This window comes from Prunus persica, chromosome G8, assembly GCF_000346465.2.
Source record: "Prunus persica cultivar Lovell chromosome G8, Prunus_persica_NCBIv2, whole genome shotgun sequence".
NCBI lineage: Eukaryota > Viridiplantae > Streptophyta > Magnoliopsida > Rosales > Rosaceae > Prunus > Prunus persica.
Window position 1 is genome coordinate 10,172,742 of NC_034016.1, and position 22,540 is coordinate 10,195,281.

Consider the following 22,540-nt stretch of genomic DNA (forward strand, 5'->3'; position numbering starts at 1 on the left):
TTAATAACACATTATTCTTCGTTTTAATTAATTTTTTTATATGATCGTGTGTTATTGACTTGAGATATCATTATATTTCTCCGTTGCATTACCTCCATTGAGTGATTGAGTGATTGAGATGATGTCCATCAATTAAGCATTAGCTAATATCCCAATTAAAAACACTAAATTTGTAGCTGAAGATGTGAACAGTGAATTCTTCACATCCCGAGAATTTGAACGGTAGAGAGCATGGCATGGTACGAGGGTACAACCATGCCATCATTCTTGCTCTGTCATACGACATGACTCTCTGTACGGAAAAGCAAACCTCACCCACATTAACTAATAAAAATAAAATAAAAACAAACGAAATAATAATTTCGCTATATTAGTTAGGCAAGAGACCAACCACACAGACACAGCCAGTCCACTACCGTCCATTTTCCATTAAATTCCCTTCACCTTTTTAAAATAAGAAAAAGTAAATAAATATCATCTGAGGGAGATACATAGATATTGCAGAGATGAGAGAACCTTTTGTTTGGCCTCAAAAGGAATCTTAACTTTTCTTGAACTAGGTCACTCTCTCTTCCTCTCTCTCTCTCTCTCTCTCTCTCTCTCTCTCTATAGATCATTGGTGACTTTCTTTCTATCTGGCTCTTGTGGGAAAGTGTCAACGGCACTAAATACGACGTATGTAAAGAAAAGAGGTAAAGAATATTTGAAATGAAATCAGAAGCAAAAATATATAAACGTTTTCTGAGAATCTCACTGGAATTTGCAGACACAATGAGTTAATTGGATTGGTAGAGATACATATCAGTTGCTAGGGTTGTTTTTCTCCTTCTGTTTTCCTATTGGGTTTTCTAAGATTTTCTTCTTTGAATCTAGCTAGGGTTAGTTTTGAAAGGTGCAAGCTGGCTCTAACACCACTTTAATCTTTTTTATGTTCTTTTTTTTGCTCTTACCGAAAACCTATGATCTTTGTTCTTCTCTCTCCAGATACCATTTTTTCCCACTCTGTAGATTTCCATTTACAGAAGTACGACGCTGTCTCCACCACAATACCAATTATCCCTCAAGCTTTGATTGATTTGATTTGCTCTAAATAGTATTTTATTTATTTATTTATTTGTATATTTGTTTGTTTTTTCTTTCTATTTCTGGGTTTAGGTAAGTACTATTTGATTTTTTATTTATTTCTGGTTCTTTTGTTTCTTCTCTCTCTCTCTCTCTCTCTCTCTCTTATTTTTCCCATATGTCCAGAAACTCACTTCCTCTTTCTAGTTTTGTTCAAATGGTTTGATTTATATGATGGGGTATCTTTAATTTCCCTTTTTTCATTCCACATTTACTCAGAATAATCGACCCTCTCTAGATTTAGTTGGATCTGAAACTTCATTAATTTTATTATGTAGTCTCTCTCTCTCTCTCTCTCTCTCTATGTGTGTGTGTATATATATATATATAGTTTGTGTATGACCGTTTGATAATGAAGTGATTTTATGTGAAGGGGTTTCTGCATTTTCCTTGTAATTAAATGACGAGGAGGAAAATCCAGATCAAGAAGATTGACAACACAACGGCGAGGCAGGTGACGTTTTCGAAGAGGAGGAGAGGGCTTTTCAAGAAAGCCCAGGAGCTCTCTACTCTCTGTGATGCTGAGATTGCTCTTGTAGTCTTCTCAGCTACTGGGAAGCTCTTTGAATACACCAGCTCCAGGTATTTTTCTTTATCATAATTAATATAAATATACTCAAAGTACCAAAAGAATTAACATAATTATTTTTCTCTTTTTAATCTGTAGACAGTACATCCTAAGTACATATATGTATATATGGAAGAGATGCTGATGGGGAGAATGATAAAATAAAAATTAAATACGTACGAGGTACTATAAGCTTGGTTATTATAGTTTCTGCTGACAATGAATAAAAAATATATATCTTCGTTAATCTTTCAACCAATCATCACCATGAATAGAAAAAAGGTTTAATTAGAGGAGTAATTACTATAGAAGCAGTTTAATTAAAGAAGACAATTAAGGAGTACCAAATACTTAATTAAAACTTTTATTCTTTCTAAAATTATTAATCTAAATAAACACTTCGCAAAGGTCTACAGGCAACTATAAAATTAAGATGATTACAAACAAGAGAAGGATTTGAAGTAGGAACCATATGTAAGATCATATAAATGATCTTTGTATTCACTGCTCTCCAACTAGTGTTGTAATCTTGTGTCTCTAATATGACCACACATTCTATGCTCAGATTTATTCATTTAGTATTTTCATTGTCATTGGTCTTAACTCTTAAGATCATGTTTAATAACTTTAACTCATAGTAGACGATGGGCTCGTTTGGGAGTGATTCTGGATGGGCCAGAATCACTTCTGGGGGGAAACACCTCCCATGTCTCATGTGCTTCTCCATATAATAATTTTTAGTGATTTTAAGTGATTCCGAGGAGAAGCACTTCTCTTGTGCTTCTCCATAAAATCACTCAAAGTGATTCTCCATAGAAGTGCTTTGTGGTCTAGCTAGAATAACTCCCAAACGAGCCTAAGTTATGTTCTTATATAATGATTATATAAACCTAGCTAGACCAGACCTATATATATAATCACAATAGTTCTTGAAATTATATTACTTGCTAAGATTGTGACAGCTTGAATAATGTGCCAACGATCAAACTACTATATACATGCAATCACAATATAAAATTACAGAATTTATTACACAATACAAACATAAAATATGCAAGTTTTCATTGAAATGCAGACTAATTGAATTTGATTTTCTTTTCATGTGTAAAGCGTGCAACAAGTAATTGAAAGGCATGGCTTGCTTTCTTCCAATTATGACCAGTTGAATCAACCATCTCTTGAGCTGCAGGTATATATATGTATGATGTTGTCGATTACTACTTCTCTTTAGCAATGTCTTTCTTTGTCTTAGATGACCAAATGACATGTTTTCTATATAATTTAATATATAAAAAATAAAATAAAAAAACAAAAACGAAACTTAAACATTTGTCGATTTAAAATCATTCCTTCATTTCGGAAAATGGCAGGATTTCTAGGGCCTTCGACTCTCATGCACATTCACTAGATTTTTTCTTCTTTTGAAATCATTACAATCAAAGAGTAAATGTGGTCATTTTGTAGTAAATCAAAGATTCTAACAAGACAACTTATAACCTTGAAAACCAAGTAGTAATACCATCCATGGAACAAACATCCTCCTTTAAACTTGACATCACCAGCTCTGAAAGATAGTGACATGTCAGTAGTGCCTAGCAGATACCTCAAAACCCACTTCACTGCCACAAATCAGCATTCTCAACGCTTTCAGCAACTGCTACATTACTTTTGGTGTTCAAGGTCATGTAAGAGTCCCTAACTTCTTCCCATGAGCCGGAACCAAAGCTCGTTTCGAAGCTTTTCAACAATTATGGGAGAAAGTCATTACACATCCTTAACTATCCAACTGACCCATAAATAAAATGTCTTCTTCAAACCTAAAATGTCTAACATCATGCAATGTCCATATAGAACTGGTAGGTAGCTTGATATGCACATTACCCCTTCCCACAATGTCCAAGGGTTCATCATCAGCAAGATATACCTTCCCAAAGTTTCATTTCATAAGTTTCTTCATGATTTCATGATGTGGTGAAGAATGAAATGAAGCTCCCCAATAAAAAAAATGCAAGATTCCAATGGGCTATCAACACTCAAACTTATAGTGCCCTCAATGAATCCAATGGAGTTGGCTCCTTGTGATTCACTCTTGAAAGCCCTATAGTTCATATGACCGATCACAGTGACAACAACCATATAGAACCATTTACCAGATATTGATTTACTTCTTCCCTTACATGGACCTCTGGATTTTGATCTAGCCCGATAACTTGAGTTTCCGCCAATTGATCTAGCTCTCGATCATGTATTGAGTGCAGCTTTAGGTTATTCTTTTTTGTTTTCTTTAAGTCTTATTTCTTCGCTTAGAATGATATGAAGATCCTCAGTGAATACCCTAAACCCTAATACATCTCAGAGAAAGCTTCCATCAATTCAGCAGAATTGTCTTCACGCACAAAACGTGAAGCCTCACCGCATTTGTGAGAGTTAACAGAATAGCCCCAAAAGCCATAGCGTCAACCTCTTCCCAGTCTTATACTGTCATACTCTCATGCTTTTCCCAGAAAAAGGAGATGAAATTTCCTATGCTTTAGGTAATCATCAATCAGCTACCTCCATAGCACAAATTATCTGCCCTCGAACTTGTTTAATACTTTCCTCTTAAGAGCCTTTAAGTTCATCTTTCCCACTCAAGCCTGAAATTTTGATATCAGTTGTTAGGAAACTGAGTCATTGATCTCCTATAAATGACAAGTGCAAAACAATATAAATGAGATCAAAAAACACAAAAGTAAACTACAAAAGAGTTTACAAGGTTTACTCAATATCAACTACGTGGTTGATTGCTACGAGATTATCACTATAGAAGAAGAAAGTGAAACAATTACAAACAATCAAGTGTTTTCCCCACTCACTCGTTAAAGTATGAAATCGATGCTTCCACCAATCAACTCTCACCTTCATCTCATCGGCGGGTCACAAGATCAACGATATGGCTTCCTAAAAGTCTTATTTTATCAAGTAACTTTAATTAGCATTATATGGGTAGGAATGGGAAGCAAATGAGGAATCAAATCACAAGTAGGGGAAAGCAAAACATGTAATTCGTGGAGCATTCGCTCACCAAGATTAGGTGACTGGACTCAAAACAGAACCTTGAAGATGTCCGAAGTTTGAATCCGTTCTCTCCCCTAACAAAAAATAAAAGAAAGAATGATTAATCACATGAAAATTTCTAAACAACTTCAATAAAATATAGTACTTCTAGCCTAAACAGGTGGAAATAATTACTGATGATAACAACGAATGAAAATTCATCTTTGTTGGCAGTAATTTCAAAGATTAATGCGTAGTATATGAAGAGTTATCATTTGGAGAGTTTAACTATTATTAATCTAGTTTATTTAATAAGTGCATGAGTTAGCGGGATCAATGAAGAGTTTCTTTTATGAGTTAGTATTAAACTAAAGTTCTGTTTGGGAGTACTTTTGGAAGAGCTAAAAGCGCTTTGTGACAACGAAAACCACTTCTGACAGTGTTTGGCATAAAAGTTTAGAAGTACTTTATGGAGAAGCACATGCTATGTGCTTCTTCAGTGAGCACTCCCAAGTGCTTCTTCAGTGGAATTTCTTCTGAAAATTTCAACATCTTTATGAGCAAAAGTACTTACTAGAGGAGCAGTCCCAAACGAGCCCTAAGTTAGTGAGTTTAAGTGGTTAGGTTAAAAGAAGACCTTTAAACAAGGCTTGCTTTTGTTATTTGTGAGAGTGAAGAAGTGTATGAGTTGAAAAAATATAGATTATTTGTATCGAAAGTTTTAAGTAGAAATGAGTTTTCTTGAGTATAGGAGCTCTATGTAGGGTTTTACTGCTGTTTCTTTAATTTGTTGTTATGCTTCTACACATTAAACACATTTTATATTTCTGCGCTGTGCATATTTTCCAAATCCACCAAAAATCTTTGAGTTTGGTGATCCATTTACAAGAGGGAAACGTAGTATTTTTACTTTCCAGACTGCTTCTACATCTTTCATATGAAATTATTTTTCTGAAGAAAAAAAAAAATTCATTGAACTGCAGTCCTTTGGTATGTCTCAGCTTGAGAGCAGTACTTCCGCCGCATTGAGCAAGGAAATTGCGGAGAGTACACATGAGCTAAGGTATACAACGGCATCCATAATTACTGTTTATAAGTTGGGATTTAAATGTACATCACTCTGGCAACAATAAGGGGTGCCTCCTACAACAGGAAGCTAATGGGAGAAGAGCTCCAAGAACTAAACATGAAAGAGTTGCAGGAACTAGAGAAACTGCTCGGATCAGGATTGAGGCGTGTTAGAGATGCAAAGGTTTGTTTTTCTCTCAGTTTGGTTGATTTGTTAATTTTTGTGGCTTTTAGAAATTCTTCAACATACCCTTGCATATAAACATTTTGTGATTCAGGGTGAATTTTTTCTGAAGGAGATCACCTCTCTTAAGTGGAAGGTCAGATATGAAACCTTATTTTTTTTTTTCCTTTCAAGGAATTTTGCGCCAAAGTTTGAATTTATGGCTATCTCCATGCATGATTAACACTGATTTTCCAATACATTTGCTGTAAATAATGAGATGATGATAATAAAAAAAGTACAAAATATTTCAATGATATTGAGACAAGTTGCTGAGATCTATAAATACATGGCATAGAGCAATTACACAAGTGAGAAAAGGTGAGAAAATAACTAGGATTTCATTTGGATATACTGATTTGGGGGAGATTTAGAGGTGTAATTAACAAATACTAGTGGAGATAATGTGTAATTTTGATAGTGTATTTATTAAAATTGTTTCAATAATAGAGGCGTAATTAAAACTTTAACAAAATAAATTGACAAATAGGGATGTCTTTACATATGATACAGATAAAGTTTTAATTGCGGGATTCCTCAAATGGATGTTTTGTTTAATGTACTCTACATTGTAATTCGATAATTCAAACCGTCTATCTCATACGTCTCTATTAAAAAATAATTCTTACAAAAAAACTCAGACAAATTGGAAACCAACATAATGTGTACCTCCGGTGTGGTGCAACATTTGTTGGCACTAAGAGTAAACTTTCCTAATAATTTCTCTCCTCCTCCACCGTACTCTTGTATTCGCAGGGATCCCAAATGATGCAAGAAAACAAGCGATTGAAGCAGGTAATGGTAACTTTATGACCCTCCTGGAGAGCTTCTAGTGATCTTAGATGATGATAGGAACGGCTTTGATTCAATTTCTTTAAGTTTACTTCTTGTTTTTTTCTTTTCCAATTAGTGATGATGAATGTCTTCTTGGCACAGATGGCAAACCGACAGGTCCAAACACTTGAACTTGAACAAGGCCAATCCTCCGAGCCAATAGGCGATTTCATCCATTCATATCCTTCTCAAGACCACGACAGCTCTGACACTTCTCTCAAGTTGGGGTTAGTTTATTCCACTCGCTTTTCGTAGAAGATTTCTGAAGTTAATTTAGAATCCAAGACAAGATTTGGGTTCTAATTCTTATTTATGTAATAGTGTACTAAACATTTCTAACTACATTAATGTAATGGCTACAATAGTTCAACTCATCGAAGAATATTTGTTTACTTTGTCAATCTTACCGCTTGTGCTTTGAAGCTCCGAAGCGGTTTTGATTATCGGAAAGTGCTTTTAGCCCTTCTGATTTAAAACTAGTGCCAAACAGATTCTAGGTGAAAAGATATATGCTTCTATTTGCCTATAAAAGCTTTTCTCTTACACCATGCAGGCAAGCTTTTCCTAACGGGATATGACCGATGGAAAGCTCATGAGGAGCAAATCAGTTGAATTATCTCTTGTTGAAGAAGACAAGTCGCAGTACATATATATTTATTCAAGACCAAAGCTTACAGCCTTGAATATATAATAAGCTCGCATATATAAGTCATTTGTTTTTACAATTTGATATTTAGCCTAAAGATGAGTAGTTGAATATTATTGTTAGTTTCCAGGCCTATGTATGTAGTTAAGTTTTACCCTACTTCTGTAATAACTGAAAGTATGTAAACAGTGGAAGGTGTTAACCCTATTTTCGCTTGGAAAAATTTGTTTAAGCAACAGTATAACATAAATGTAAGAGAGAGAGATGTGCTTATTTTCTGTACTAAAAGAAGGTTGTCATATTTTATAGAATTAATAAAATAAATGTAAGAGAGAGAGAATGGATGGCAATATTACCCACGGGTTAGGGTTCGTGGGACTTCGGGGCAGGGATGGGAATAGAAATTGGGAATGGGATGGGTTTGACGAAATTTTTGGGTATGATCTTTGGGGCGGGGCAGGAATGGCATTGATCTCCAACCCGGACCTGCCCTGTTTAGAATATATATATATATATATATATATATTATTTATTTTTCATATGAATATCTTGCTAAATGGCATTTAACTTTGTCCATGACTCTCACCAAATTTTATGTTACAGATTATTACATTACATATTTAATTCAATGACAAAAAATTGTAAGTCTAAAACAGAACTTTTGTTACTTTTTTCTTATTAAACTTACATTTTTTATTGATATTTTTGCAATGGGCGGGGGCGGGGATTCGTTCCCTAATGAAGGTGGAGATGGAAAATCCTCGATTTCAAAATTACGAGTATGAAGGCGGGAATGAGGAAAGAAAACTTAACGGGGATGGGGATGGGAATGACATACCCATCCCCAATTTGCCCCGTTGCCATCTGAGAGAGAGAGAGAGAGAGAGAGAGAGAGAGAGAGAGAGAGAGAGAGAGAGAGAGAGAGAGCATTTCCGTTGAGGCCTATTTGCATGTTTGTATACCTCATAGAGGCCCATCAACATTAACTTTGTGGCCCTTGAAATGGAATGATGTCCATAACCATAGTGATCGAAACGTATGAGCTATCCAAACAAGGGTCATTTTTGGGACTTTTGATATCCTATTCAAGTAGGGAATTCAAAAACTTAGGTTTTAGGATTCTCAAATTCATTTCTTAAGATTCAAAAATTTGTTTAGTATGTAATTTAAAAACTATTTCTAGAAAAAAAAAATCTAAAAAAATTGATTTGTTCTGTTTTCAAGCGTTTGGGTATTTTTAAGTTTGGACTTTTAAAATTGGGACTATCAAACGAATTTTTTAGATTTTAGACTCAAATTATGTTTTTAAATTTAAAATTTTGAATTCAAATAGAATACTAAACAAGCCATATGATCTTTTGCCGAACAATGTAAATCTCATCTTTCAATTTAAGATTTTACTTCATTAATGGTTTAGTGTGAATAGTTAACAACATAACTACTACAAAAAAGCAAAAAGACGACGGTAAATCACCGTCGTGTATTTGGTTTTTCAATGGTCGTGGAATCCACCGTCATCTTTTCCCTCATAAACCACGACGCTAAATAACCGTCGTTGTTAAACAATACAACGTCATCAAAAAATACAAAACGACGTCTTTGTACTGCAAAAAGATCTAAAAAAAGCAATCGATGATGATAATAGACGACCAATTCTCTAAAAAGACCGTCGTTAAAAAGGGAAAATATGACACATATTAAGAGAACAAGGCCGCAAGATAGACATACAACGACGACAATAAAAATACGCCGACGTTAAATATAATTTTCACGACAATAAAAAATATGACGTCTTTAAATACATTAGAAGACGACGTTATTGATACCTACTACGTCGCACATATAAACACAACCGTCGTACAATTAATTTTCCACTTCGATTTTTTGATAAAAGATGACGTGGAAATAGTTGTCAGTGTCATTATTTACGACGTATGTGTTTCTATAGTAGACGTTGAAAAACTAAACAACGTCAGTTACAAATATATGAGAGTCGTATTAAAAAATTTATACGTCCTATTTTCAGAAACAAACAACGACCATAAATATTAGACGTTGTTAAATACAACAACGTCGGAAAACAATAAAAACAGACGTGTTTAGTCTGCTAAAGTTCTACAACGTCTCTTATTTACAAAAAACCGTCGTGAAATAAATTTTCCACTTCGATTTTATCTAAAAAAGATGACGTGGAAATAGTTGTCAGTGTCATTATTTACGACGTATACATTTATATAGTCGACGTTGTATTTATATGTATTCATTACTCACGACGCACTTAATAATATAGACGACGTTGAACGTCTAAACAACGTCGGTTCCAAATAAATGAGAGCCGTATTACAGAACATATAGACGGCGTAGATTATGATGGGAGCCGTATTACAAATAACGTCGTTTAATTGTTATTAGACGGCGGTTATAATGAATTTCCGTCGGAATTAATTTCGTTCCTCTTCGTTTATAAAAGAACTTGCGACGTGGAAAATGTATGATGACGTCGTATTTTTTAACGTTCAGATTACATATCTCGTTTTTTAGACGTCGGTATTATGGGATTGGAGTCGTGTTATTTTGAATTACATGGCGGTTCTTTATCCTTCACCGACGTGATATCCTGAATAATTGCTTCACAATAGCGTCGTGGTTCTTCATTGTTACGTTGCTTTAAGACGTCGGTAAATATGCTGAATAACTGATTCACAATAACGTCGTGTTTTATTTGAACGTAGAAAGTGAAGAAATCACATTACAATATATTACAAAATTAATGTCATACACTGCCAATTACATAAGCATCATTCAATCCATATATCTTCACACCCATCTCGAATATTTTGACCGCCTAACTCACCTACCAGTTCATCAAATGTGTCAACATTTGGCATCCCTCTAGTAAATGGCTCACACTCAATTATCACATCACCTAATACTTCATCACCAATAACATCATTATATTCTCTACTAGGCATTGATAACACTACCGACCAACCACGATGCATCGGGTCGTCAACAAAAAATATTTGTTTGACTTGAGAAGCCAAAACAAATTGGTCATTCCTATGTCCAATTTTACTCAAATCTACAAGGGTAAATCCAAGTTCGTCGACTACAAGACCAGAACTATCTATCCAATCACACCTAAAGACTGGGATTGTAAACTTTTGGTAGTCAAGGTCCCAAATTTCTTGAATGACACCATAGAAACCCATATTTGAGAGAATTGGGTTTTTATCCTTGGCACTAGCAACTTGCATGGTATGTGCAAGTAAATAAACTCCACTATTTTGAGTTGTCCGCACATCATCTTGTGCCTTGATATTGAATTTAATACCTTTAATAAGATAGCTCCTATATAATGGCACTGACATGTTTGGACCAGCTGCTAGCCACCTTAAATTTTCTGATACGCCATGATTGTCTTCCTCAAGTTCACTTTGAACCTGCAAATTAATCATATCTTAATTCATCCTAACATATAAATAAGAAGAAAATTAAAAGAGAAATACGTTATTCAACAACATATACCTTGAAGCGTAGCCATTGAATGAAAGTGCTATTGTGCTTATCCTGCAGCCACTTTGTTCTCTTTCTAAATTTTGGATAAGCAGTCTTGATGTGGATCATATGTTGCCTACATGACACGAAAAATTCAAGCATTACGGTCCCAAATATATAAGATAAACATAAGAAATAATTTTAAATGGAAACTTAAAGAATAAAACTCATACGTACTCGATATAAGGTAGGACTTCCTCCGTATTCTCCAAGACATATAGATGTGCTTGATTCAACAGGTCCTGATCAACTACGCTCACTGTGCAACCTGATAATGGCTTTGAAACTCCCATCTTTTGGCTTGAAGGCACTCCAACTGTACTAACATCAGATAAATGCTGAGTACAAAACTCTACCGCTTCTTCAGCTATATACCGCTCAGCAATGCAACCTTCGGGACGAGTACGATTCTGAACATACCCCTTCAGCACTTTCATATATCTTTCAAACGGATACATCCACCTAAAATATACTGGCCCACATAGACGAACTTCTCTGACAAGATGTACTACTAGATGAACCATGATATCAAAGAATGAAGGGGGAAAGTACTTCTCAAGCAAACACAGAGTAACTACTACATCTTCTTCCAACTTATCTAGCTTGGAAACATCAACAGTCTTTGCACATATAGCATTGAAGAAGAAGCACAAACGAGTTATTGCATACCTTGCAGGCTTCTCCAAAACAGAACGAATTGCCACAGGGAGCAATTGTTGCATTAAGGTATGACAATCATGTGATTTAAGGCCAAGAAGTCTTGAATCTTGTACAGATACAAGATTTTTAATATTTGAAGAATAACCTTCAGGGACCTTCATACCATAGAAAGAATTGCAAACCTCTCTCTTCTCTGCTCTTGACAAATTCCAAGGCCCAGGAGGCAAACGAGTACGTCTTTCTCCATACTCGGGTTGCAAATCAGTTTTGACCCCCATGTTCAATAAATCTAATCGAGCAGCAATCCCATCTTTATTTTTTCCAGGGATCTCCAGCAATGTACCAATGATACTATCGCAAACATTCTTCTCAATGTGCATAACATCTAGGGCATGCCTCACAGGAAGGTATTTCCAATACTCGAGATCAAAGAATATTGATTTCTTCTTCCAACAAACTCTGTCACCATTTTCAACCATATGCAGCACTTCTTCTCCGGTTAATGGCTCTGGAGGTATGCCATATTCAGGTTTCCCATTAAAAGCTGCACGTTGCCTCCTATATGGATGATTGATTGGTAACCATTTTCTATGCCCAATGTAACAAATTTTGTGGCCATTTTTCAACCTGTGACTAGGTGTATCATCGCCGCATATTGGACAAGCTTTATATCCTTTAACAACACAACCAGATAAGTTTCCATAGGCGGGGAAATCATTAATTGTCCACATTAATGCAGCTCTGAGTGTAAAGTATTCTCCATTATGTGCATCATACACTCCTCTAATCCCAACCCACAAGGATTTTAAATCATCAATCAAAGGCTCCAAGTAGACGTCTATATCATTTCCGGGTTGTTTAGGACCGGAAATCAATAAGGTTAACATCATGAACTTTCGTTTCATGCACAGCCATGGAGGGAGATTATATGTAACTAAGATAACCGGCCAACAACTATATCTGCTACTTAGAGAACTGTGGGGATTGAATCCATCAGATGAAAGAGCCAATCTCAAGTTTCTCGGCTCATTACCAAACTCAGGCCATTTATCATCAAGAAGTTTCCAAGACGGGGAATCCGCCGGATGAGACATCTGACCGTCAATTGATTTTCTAGCAACATGCCACCAAGTCAAACTCTTAGCTGTCTCATGTGATTGAAACATCCTTTTAAACCTTGGAATTGGGGGAAAATACCACACCACCTTCGCTGGCACACCCTCTTTCAAGATTGCATCTTTGCCTTCCTTCCACCTTGAGATACCACAAGTAGGACAATTAGTTGAATCCTCATACTCCTTCCTATACAAGATGCAATCATTGGGGCATGCGTGCATTTTCTCATAACTCAGCCCCAATGCACACAAAGTCTTTTTAGCCTCATACATGGAGGTTGGTATTGTATTTCCTTCTGGAAGCAAATCGCCTTGAAGTATCAATAATTCTGTAAAACAGACATCACTCATCCCATGTTTTGCCTTCAAATTATACAACTTCACTAATGCCGATAACTTCGTGTACTTTCTACAACCAGGGTACACTGGTTGATCTCCATCCCCAATCACATTGGCAAACTCATACGGATCCGAACCAAAATCACCAAAATCATTATCATCCATATCAATTTCTTCAGACACAAAACTGTACCTACTATGGCCATCATCTTCTTCAACATTTCTGCTAGCATTAGTAGTTGCTTCCCAAGGTTCTCCGTGAAATGTCCAATTCTTATAGCTTTGGTCAATTCCATTAAAGTATAAGTGATCCCTTATAATTCCAACCCCAAACAACTTCAAATTAACACATTTAACACATGGACAACGGATATGTGTTGTAGTTAGAAGATTTTCTACAGCAAAGTTCAAAAATGCTTCCACCCCAAACTCATATGCCTTCGATCTTCTATCCGAGTGCATCCATGACTTATCCATCTCCGACACTATAACCTATTATCTATAATAAAGTGAAAATACAGGCAATGACCATCACTATAGCAGATTATACAATGATCTAATCGCAAGTAATAAACAACAGAGACGACGGGTTTTAATCAAAAACAGACGTATTTGGCATATATAGACGACGGATTTTCAACAGACGTCGTCTATTATACGTAATACAAACGACGGTTTATGAAAAAACCGTCGTGTATAAGTAATACAACGACGGTAGTTTAAAAACACCGTCGTGTAATCGTCGTCGTACGCCTTAAAATTCGTCGTGTCTCAGTTTATTTTCAAGAACACAAAACCCATTAAGAACACAACATATATATGAAACCAAGCAAGAAACCAACATATACATGAAACCAAGCATGAAAACAATAAATCCATTCCCAATTCAACATAACATAGGGTGATTAAAAGATACGACAAAATTAAATCCATTCCCAATTCAACATAACAGATAATGTAATCCATGAACCCATTAAACAGAAAATCCATGAACCCATACCTATAAGCATTGGTGCACTTTGCACCTTCTCCAGAGCGGAAAATGACAAGATCAAATAAAGGTGTCCTTTTGCTGGAAATCATTTGGAAGTTGGTGATGTGTCTTTTTGTGTTGATTTCCAGCAAAAGTACACCTTTATTTGATCTTGTCATGAACCCATTAAACAGAAAATCCATGAACCCATACCTATAAGCACATTATTAACAGATCGCAAAGCATATACCTAAAACCCTTTAACAAAACAACCTAATATCATTCAATGAATTTACAAGGGGAAGATAGGGTTTGTACTTACAGGTTGGACGAGCTCACAGATTCGACGAGCCTGGAGAGTGCAACTTTTAATTAGAGCAGAAGTGAGAGAGCGAATTGTTATGTCGCGTGAAATCTGAAATTTTAGGTTTCAGGGATCAAAGTATAAGACTAAGAGCCAAATCTAAAAAAATTTAGGTCGCGCGAAAATTTTTAGAGCGCGCGCGTTATAAAACGTCGAAAGAAAAACCAAGGCGAAAGTTCTACAAGTACCGACGTAAATTTAATATTCCACGACGGAAACTTCATTTTTCGGATTAAGAACGTAAGGCCGTTCATTTTTCGGATTAATTTTAAATTTATTTTGAATTTTTTATATAACGACGACTGAAAAACCACGTCGGTGTTAAGAAATTAAAGACGTTGTAAATTATATAAACCGACTTACATATTAAAATAACGTCGTTTAAAGCGTAAACCATGTCGTATGTTTTACTGTACGACGTAAAATATGTATTCCACGACCCAACCACCGTCGTTAAAAATTAATACACTAAACCCATAAAATTAAATTATACAATTTAAAAAATTAAGTTTATAAAAGGTTTTATGGTTTTAAAGCCTAACATATACCCTAGACTACCCAAAAATTATACTTTAAAAATAAACCCCAATAAATAACAACACTAATCTCTAAACCCTAGACTCTAAACCCTAAACCATTAAACTAGAAGTGATTTTATGACTCATCAAAACAATTTTGTTTTGGATGGTCATTTTAAATTTTTGTTATTCAAAATGAATTTTTTCAAGGTTTATGTGGAAGAAAATATATCAATGACTTCATAGGAGTTGACTTTTCAATTTTCTGATTTATTTTATATTTATTTTGAATATTTTGATATAAAAATAATAAAATATTCTTACCATACAACAAACCACGTCGGTGTTAATAAATTGTAGACGTTGTAAATTGTAATAGACTACTAAGTCGTTAAAATGACGTCGTTAAAATGAGAAACCATGGCGGCTATTTAACTATACGACGTAAAATATATATATCAACGACTTAACCGTTGTCGTTACATAAACGTCGTCGATGATACCCTGAACCCTTAAGAAATTGAAGATGTTGTAAACCATAAACGACTCAATTGTTCAAAGAACGTCGTCTAACTATATTTTTACGTCGTAATTGTTTAAAACACGAAACAACAAAATACGACGGTTTGTGACTTTATTAGGTCGTTGGAAAAGTATTACACGTCGGTTAAGCAATTTGTATGTTTGTTTTTTTTTTAATTTAAGAAAACCTCAACAAATTTTTACATTACATATTATAGAGAAAATTCGTACATTATACATAAATATCAAGTGTTCAATAATTGCCCTGTTTAATAATTTGGAAAACAAACTCTGCCCATTCATTCCGGACTTCATCAATGGCTTCTTGGGGGTATGAAGCTTCCTGGTTTCCCTTGGCATACTGCATAAACAATGACTATTAGGGTTTATAAATAAAAAGAAATTCAATCACAGACGACGATATTTTTCATAACCGACGTAGTATATCCATTCAACGACGTTAATTTTACATGACCGTCGTTGATAATACAAAAAACGACGTGAAATGTATGAAGGTAATTTCTTCTTACCTTATTCTCAAACCCCAAGGAAGGATCCATGATGATGTCCCTCATGAAGCGCATCACATAATACCCGCATTCGACATTGCTGGGCTGCTTTGGTGTGCCTGAGAGAGTTTTCCAAATTACATTTTTACGTCCTGCTCGGCCTATGTGGGTATTATATATTTTTAAAGCACTGTTCACGATGTTTTTCGCCTCTTCGTCGACCACACGATGACCTGGCAGAGGATCCAGAAAATAGACGGTCTCCTTCTTTGCTCTTACAATCAGCAGGATCCAATGACGGCTGCACAAAATTAATATAAAAACGACGGTTATTTACAAAAACGACGTATTATAGTATTTCACACGACGAAGTAAAGTAGCTAACGACGACATTATATATTTATCACGATGATAAATAAATACCGACGTGGTTAGTAGTTTCAAACGACTAAATAAAATAAAACACCGACGTGGTTAGTTTATAAGCTGTCATTTATTGAAAATCTTAAAAACAAAATCCTAAGGAGACTAACCCTGGATTGTAAGGCATCATGAAAATCTGTTCACCGTCTGTCTTCTGAAGTCGAGCTGCTACAAGTCGTGATCTTGCAGTTATTGTGCCAGAGTTGGCACTAACTGTAGCAGGGTCGATAAAGCCAACCATGCTGCACATATTGGCTTGTTTCAAAACATCGTGTAAGTACCTAAATACATAAAATAATATAAACAAGTCAGCACAAACAAACACGACGGTTATGTATAAAAAAACGACGTATTATAATATTTCACACGACGTACTGAAATAGATGAGGACGTTATAATATATTTATCACGACGGTAGTTAGTTAAGACGACGTGGTTAGTTAGTTAAGACGACGCAATATATAAACCAACGAGGTATTATTTTAGAAGTACAAACCTCATATATACAGCCAATACAGTAGCTCCAATTTCTTCCATGCCTGCAAATTGTGTAATATCTTCAGGCAGGAGGAAGGTATCGCGCTCACCACCAAACACCTCCTTATCAATTGTAAATTGGAGTGTCTTATCCTCAGGCAGGAGTGTCGTTTCCACAAAACGACAAAGGGTTTTTAAAGAAGATGGCGCCTCCATATTTGAATAAGCACCAACTTCAATAACCTGTTTAAAGAAATAAAAAAAATGACGTGGTAATTCAATAAAGACGACGGTTTAAGTAATAAAACGTCGTCTTAAAAGTATTTAAACGACGGTGAAAAAACTGTCGTGGTAATTCAATAAAGACGACGGTTTTATGAATAAAGCGTCGTCTGAAACCATTTAAACGACGGTGCAAAAACCGTCGTTTAAATATTTTATTACGTCTTAAAAAAATTCCGCCGTCTAAGTTTTAAACAAACGACGGATTAAATAAAAATATCGACGTCTGAAATTTTGAAAAACAAATAAAAAAGGCAAAGTTATGTGAACATACCTTGTCGTCATGCTTTTCTTCATCTTCTTTCTCCTTTTCTTCTTCCTTCTCTTCATCTCTTTTTTCTTCTTCCTTCTCTTCATCTGGCTGATGTTTCCCCATTTTGGCAGTATCATCCTCCAAATGTAGGGATCTCACATCACCTCCAGAGCAGCTAGCTTTGTCAGACATTGGATTTTTGGGGCTTTGGCTAATTCTTGGTTTAAGCATGCTTGGATCAAAATTGGGAATTAATTGGGAAAGCTGACTCAGGAAATGCTCCCTCTCAGCCTCTACCAATTGTTTTGTCCTAGCCTCCATCCTTAAGGCCTCTTCCCTTGCCTTAGCCTCCATCTTTTTAGTCTCTTCTTGAAGGAGAACTCTTAAACTGTCCTTCAAACGGTCGTCAAAGCTCACCCTCTGTGGTTTGGGCAAATTGAAATATTGCCTTGGGGAAACACCAGCACCAACTCCCCTCAGTCTGCCTGGATGCTCGGGGCCCAAAGCCATGGTCAGCACATCATTGCTGCCATCTACTCTGACTTTGCCTTCCGAGACTTGTTTCTGCAATTCATCCTAAAAAAAGATAAACAAAAAAACACACGACGGTTATTTATGTACAAACGACGTATTATATAATTTCACACGACGCAATAACGTATAAACCGACGTTATTATAACTTATCACGACGGTAGTTATACCGACGTGGTTATTTATTTAAAACGACGAAATGAATAAACAACCGACGTCTTATGCTATAATTAAAGATAACAGAGTAGTGATTCCTATTTAGACCGTTAACGACGTTTTTAAAAAATTTTCGACGTGGTAATATCATTCACACGACGCGAAAATGAACCACCGACGTCTTATGCTGTAATTACAGAAAACATAGTAGTGATTCCTATTTAGACCTTTAACGACGTTTTTAAAAACTTTTCGACGTGGTAATATCATTCACACGACGAAAAATATAACATACGACGTAATAAGAATAATTCACAGTTTAATAAAAATTTAAAACAGAGTGATAGTAGGCTTACAATTAATTTTGCTTTCTCTGCCACCTTTGGATCAGGGATGTTACCATGTTTGTCCTGTCTAGCTCTCTTCCATAAGGTAGATCGATCAATTTCTACCCCAGGCATGGTTTCCTCCAATTGATCCTCCAATCCAGCATATCCTTTTCGAGACAATCGATGATTGTACTCGAGTTTCTCCCTAATCTGTGCATGTTGAGAATGCACAGACTCAAAATCTTTGGATAGCCTTGAAGCTACAAAGGCATCCCATTGTGCTTTCTCTATGAATTTATATGTTTCAGGGGGTTGGCTTAATTTCTCCCTGTCATTGGTGTATGGAAGGATATAATGCCTCGTTAGTGTAGACTTGAAATCCTTCCATTTCTTGGAAGCAGAAGCTAAAACAGAGGTCTTGCCCCCTTGGCCTACGACAAAAGCCATGTCAACTGCTTCCCAAATCTGCTCCTTTATATCCTTGGGGATTTGGGACCATTTCTTGTCCACAAGTGGGATCCTGGAGCGTGCCAACACACCAATATACGACTGCATCTCAATATGTGCTTGGCCAACACCTTTCCCCCTTTTATTGTACTCAACAATTGGCCTCAGTTTCTGAAGCTTTCTCTTCACAACACGAGGCATTGTGCTCATACCTCGACCAGTCTTTGAATCATCTGAGATTGTTGTCTGGCTGGTTTGTTCTGTCTCAGCAGATGATGAAGCAAACTTCATCTTCTTCGAAGACTTCATCTCCTTCGAAGACTTATCTTGAGGAGCTACCATTCCAAGCTTCTTGGAGCCAGAATCCTTAGTTTGTTGTTGAGAAACCATTTTAACAGACAAAACTGCAAGTGAAAATATTTCAGGAAAACATTAAGAACACAAACGACGGTATTAAAAAAATACGACGTATGATATGATTTTAGACGACGCAATGAAATAATCTCAGACGTAATAAATGTTTAAAACCATTATTTATATAACGTCGTGGTATATATGTAATCTCAGACGTAATAAATGTTTAAAACCATTATTTATATAACGTCGTGGTATATATGTTCACACGACGTCAATAGTAATACACCGTCGTGGTAAACTATTATTTATATTTTATCGTCTATATTAGATACCAACCCTAGTTTCTTTTTCTTTATATTTTATCAAATAAGGGAAAAACAAAAACCATTGTTCAGCGAAATCAAACCTGCAATTAAACAAGCATATAAAAAAAGACTATTATTTTAAAAACAACTTTGTCAATTTTCAGACGACGCTAGAACAACTGACGAACCGTCGTGGTCTACCGTCGTCTTATTTAGTTGATGTAGTTGTCTTCAAAGTTGGAAACTTTCTCTCTTTGTCTGTATATTTTATCAAACTTGGAAAGAAGTAAAATGATTTTGGCCAGAAAAAAGGTAAAAAGATTTTTCAAACAAAAAACGTATGAGCATGCAAAACAGTAACCAAAATAGTGAAAATGAAAGCTTACCTTTTGCGTGCAATGAAAGCAAGAGGAAGATGATCGATGTTTAAGTTCAGAGACGACGAAGAAGACGAGAGGAAGACGATGAGAAACTCTGACAATGCTCTGACAAGGAAAAAAGACGAAAAGGTTTCTCTGGGAGATTGAAATTTTTAATCGGGTTTGGAAACAGTGCATGTGTAAGTCGAAAAGTTGCTTACATATAAAACCATTTCAAAAAAATAATACGGCGGTTACATTTAACTACGTCGTTTTTAACTAAAACGACGCAATATTTTTCATTCGACGTGGAATCATTTCATTTAACGTCGTTAGGTTTAATATAACCGACGTGGATTTTAATTTTTAAATTATGAATAGAATTTTTTTTCCCGTGACCTTTCAGTTTATTTTTCAATTACAGTGCGTTATAAATAGAGTTTTTTTTCCGGAGGAAATTTAAAACGAAGGAAATTAATATTCTGCAATATGTAAAGTTTCTTTTTTGGATGACAGATTTAAATAAAATAAGAATATAAAAACAACAAATGTGTAAGTCAAGTAGACGAAAAGTTGCTTACATATAAAACCATTTCAAAAAAATAATATGGCGGTTACATATAACTACGACGTATAAATTACAAAATACGACGGTACATTTAACTTCGGACGTGGTAAATAAATACGACAGTAGTTTGTAGGTACCGTCGTAGTAAACTCAAAAATTAAAGTACATAAGTAATAACTCGCGTCATGGTATATTATTTAACACGTCGTTTTTATTAATTTACCGACGTGGATTTCTGTAATATACGTCGATCATACCGACGTTGATTTTACAATTTAAACGGCGGTTTGTTTGTAAGGACCGCCGTTGGTTTTAAAAATTTATTCTATAAATTTGTCGCTTTCATTCATTTTCGGTTTACATTTAAGGTTCCAAGTTCTTCCTCTCTCAGTCTCTCATGTCTCAAAGATAATAATTTGGATGTTTTCTCAAAGAGAAATTGAGCTTACTCGCATCAAATATATGTCCACAAGAAGAAGCTTGTCAACTAGCCTTCTCACTTCCTTGATCAAGCCTGATAGGACACTTAGTGCTTCTGAATACTCCTTGCTTTCCATCAAAAGAGATGCAAGCCTGGCCTCCACTCGCTGTCGAAGGAAAGTTCGCTTCTCAGGGAAATCTGAAGATCAGATGTGCCTGATCCTCTGCTTGATTTTCTTGCCTAAGAAGATCCGTCGGATTTATTGTGATAGCCTCTTCCTTTATCCGTAGAGCTTCAGAAGAAGAAGATGGGTTTCAAGAATGCGATAAAGAATAGAAATGGCTTCAGATGGCCTCTAAAGCATGAGCAATTGAATCAGTAGTTTCTGGGAGATATGATGAAGACATTGTCAATGCTTTGAACTACACAAGTCCTGCAGAAAGATATGTTAAAGAAACTGAAACAACGGCGGTTTTCTGTTCTACCGTCGTCTTTTCTCGTCGTCTATATTAAGTTACGATGGCGGTAGATTTATAATTACCGACGTAGATTATTTTGTTAAACGTCGTTAAGTGTACTACAACCGACGTGGATTTTAATTTTAAATTATAAATGGAGTTTTTTTTCCCGTATTCTTTCAGTTTTAGTTTTCAATTCCAAAGCGTGATAAATAGATTTTTCTTTCCCGAGGAAATTTAAAATGAGGGAAATTAATGTTCTAGAATTTGTAAACTAACACGACGCAATATTTGCAAATCTGTGTCATCTGTTAAGATTATGATGTGGAACAGAGTTCCATCTGGTAAGATTTCGTAACCCTTGGGATCTCAGCAAAACTGATTATGTCGGCGGTGTTCTATATAAACCGTCGTGGTTATTTCAATTCTTGTCATTAAGTAGATCTACCGACGTAGGATAAGAAAATCAAAGAAAAAAATTGTTAACAAAAATTCTTATTAAGACGACCGTTAAAATTAAAGGTACGACGTATAAAATGAATAAATACGACGATAAATTTTATTGTACGATTTAAAGATAACGTAGTAGAACTATACGAGAATGACGTCGATATATTTATATTTTCCGTCGTTGTAAATTAATTTAATACGGCGATATTTTGTATTTTAAAGCCGTGGATTTGTTTGTAATTATACGGCGTCTTATACGAAAACCTCGTCGTGTTATTTTATGAGTAAAAACGGCAGTTTTTATTGAAATCGTCGTCTTTACTTTCTACGTCGGTCGATTCATAACTTCTGCCGTTCTTTGTTGGCATTGATTTTACACTGAGGAAATCTGTTTCAAATAGACGTCGGTTGTTTAATTATGTACGTCGTTGTTTTTGAACAGCCATTTGAAACTCCATTTTTTAGTTGTCTAAGGTTGTATTACACGACGGTGTTTTTAGAACCGTCGTCTTTTTATAAACCACGACGGTTTTCACTTAGACCGTCGTTGTTTTCTGGTCGTCTTTTTCACTTTTTGTAGTAGTGAAAATTTTGGATTTTCCAATGTTCTTAGAGCAAAATGTTGCGCTCTTCAAAAGATAGTCTCTCTTGTCCCGTTACTTCATTGG

The 22,540-nt window shown here is 35.5% G+C and overlaps 1 protein-coding gene across 10 annotated transcripts; it reads left to right on the top strand.

The window, feature by feature from the left end:
* LOC18768243 (MADS-box protein JOINTLESS) lies at positions 464-7,817 on the top strand. 10 transcript variants are annotated; one of them, XM_007199178.2, is made up of 9 exons: positions 464-692; positions 1,496-1,704; positions 2,801-2,879; positions 5,710-5,789; positions 5,879-5,978; positions 6,073-6,114; positions 6,774-6,818; positions 6,954-7,078; positions 7,405-7,817. In XM_007199178.2, exons 2-9 carry the CDS (start codon positions 1,523-1,525, stop codon positions 7,427-7,429), a joined length of 678 nt encoding a protein of 225 aa, XP_007199240.2. In that variant the 5' UTR covers positions 464-692; positions 1,496-1,522; the 3' UTR covers positions 7,430-7,817. The 10 variants fall into 10 exon arrangements, with proteins under 10 accessions (XP_007199240.2, XP_020409384.1, XP_020409383.1 ...); XM_020553795.1 differs by having other exon boundaries at positions 5,728-5,789; XM_020553794.1 differs by having other exon boundaries at positions 468-692; positions 6,774-6,812.

What these genes read in the sequence shown, in the direction of transcription:
- LOC18768243 (XM_007199178.2), top strand. Translation starts at nt 1,523, where the DNA reads ATGACGAGGAGGAAAATCCAGATCAAGAAGATTGACAACACAACGGCG. An exon ending in AACCATCTCTTGAGCTGCAG is followed by an intron (nt 2,880 to 5,709) that starts GTATATATATGT and finishes ATTGAACTGCAG; the next exon opens with TCCTTTGGTATGTCTCAGCT. An exon ending in GACACTTCTCTCAAGTTGGG is followed by an intron (nt 7,079 to 7,404) that starts GTTAGTTTATTC and finishes TACACCATGCAG; the next exon opens with GCAAGCTTTTCCTAACGGGA.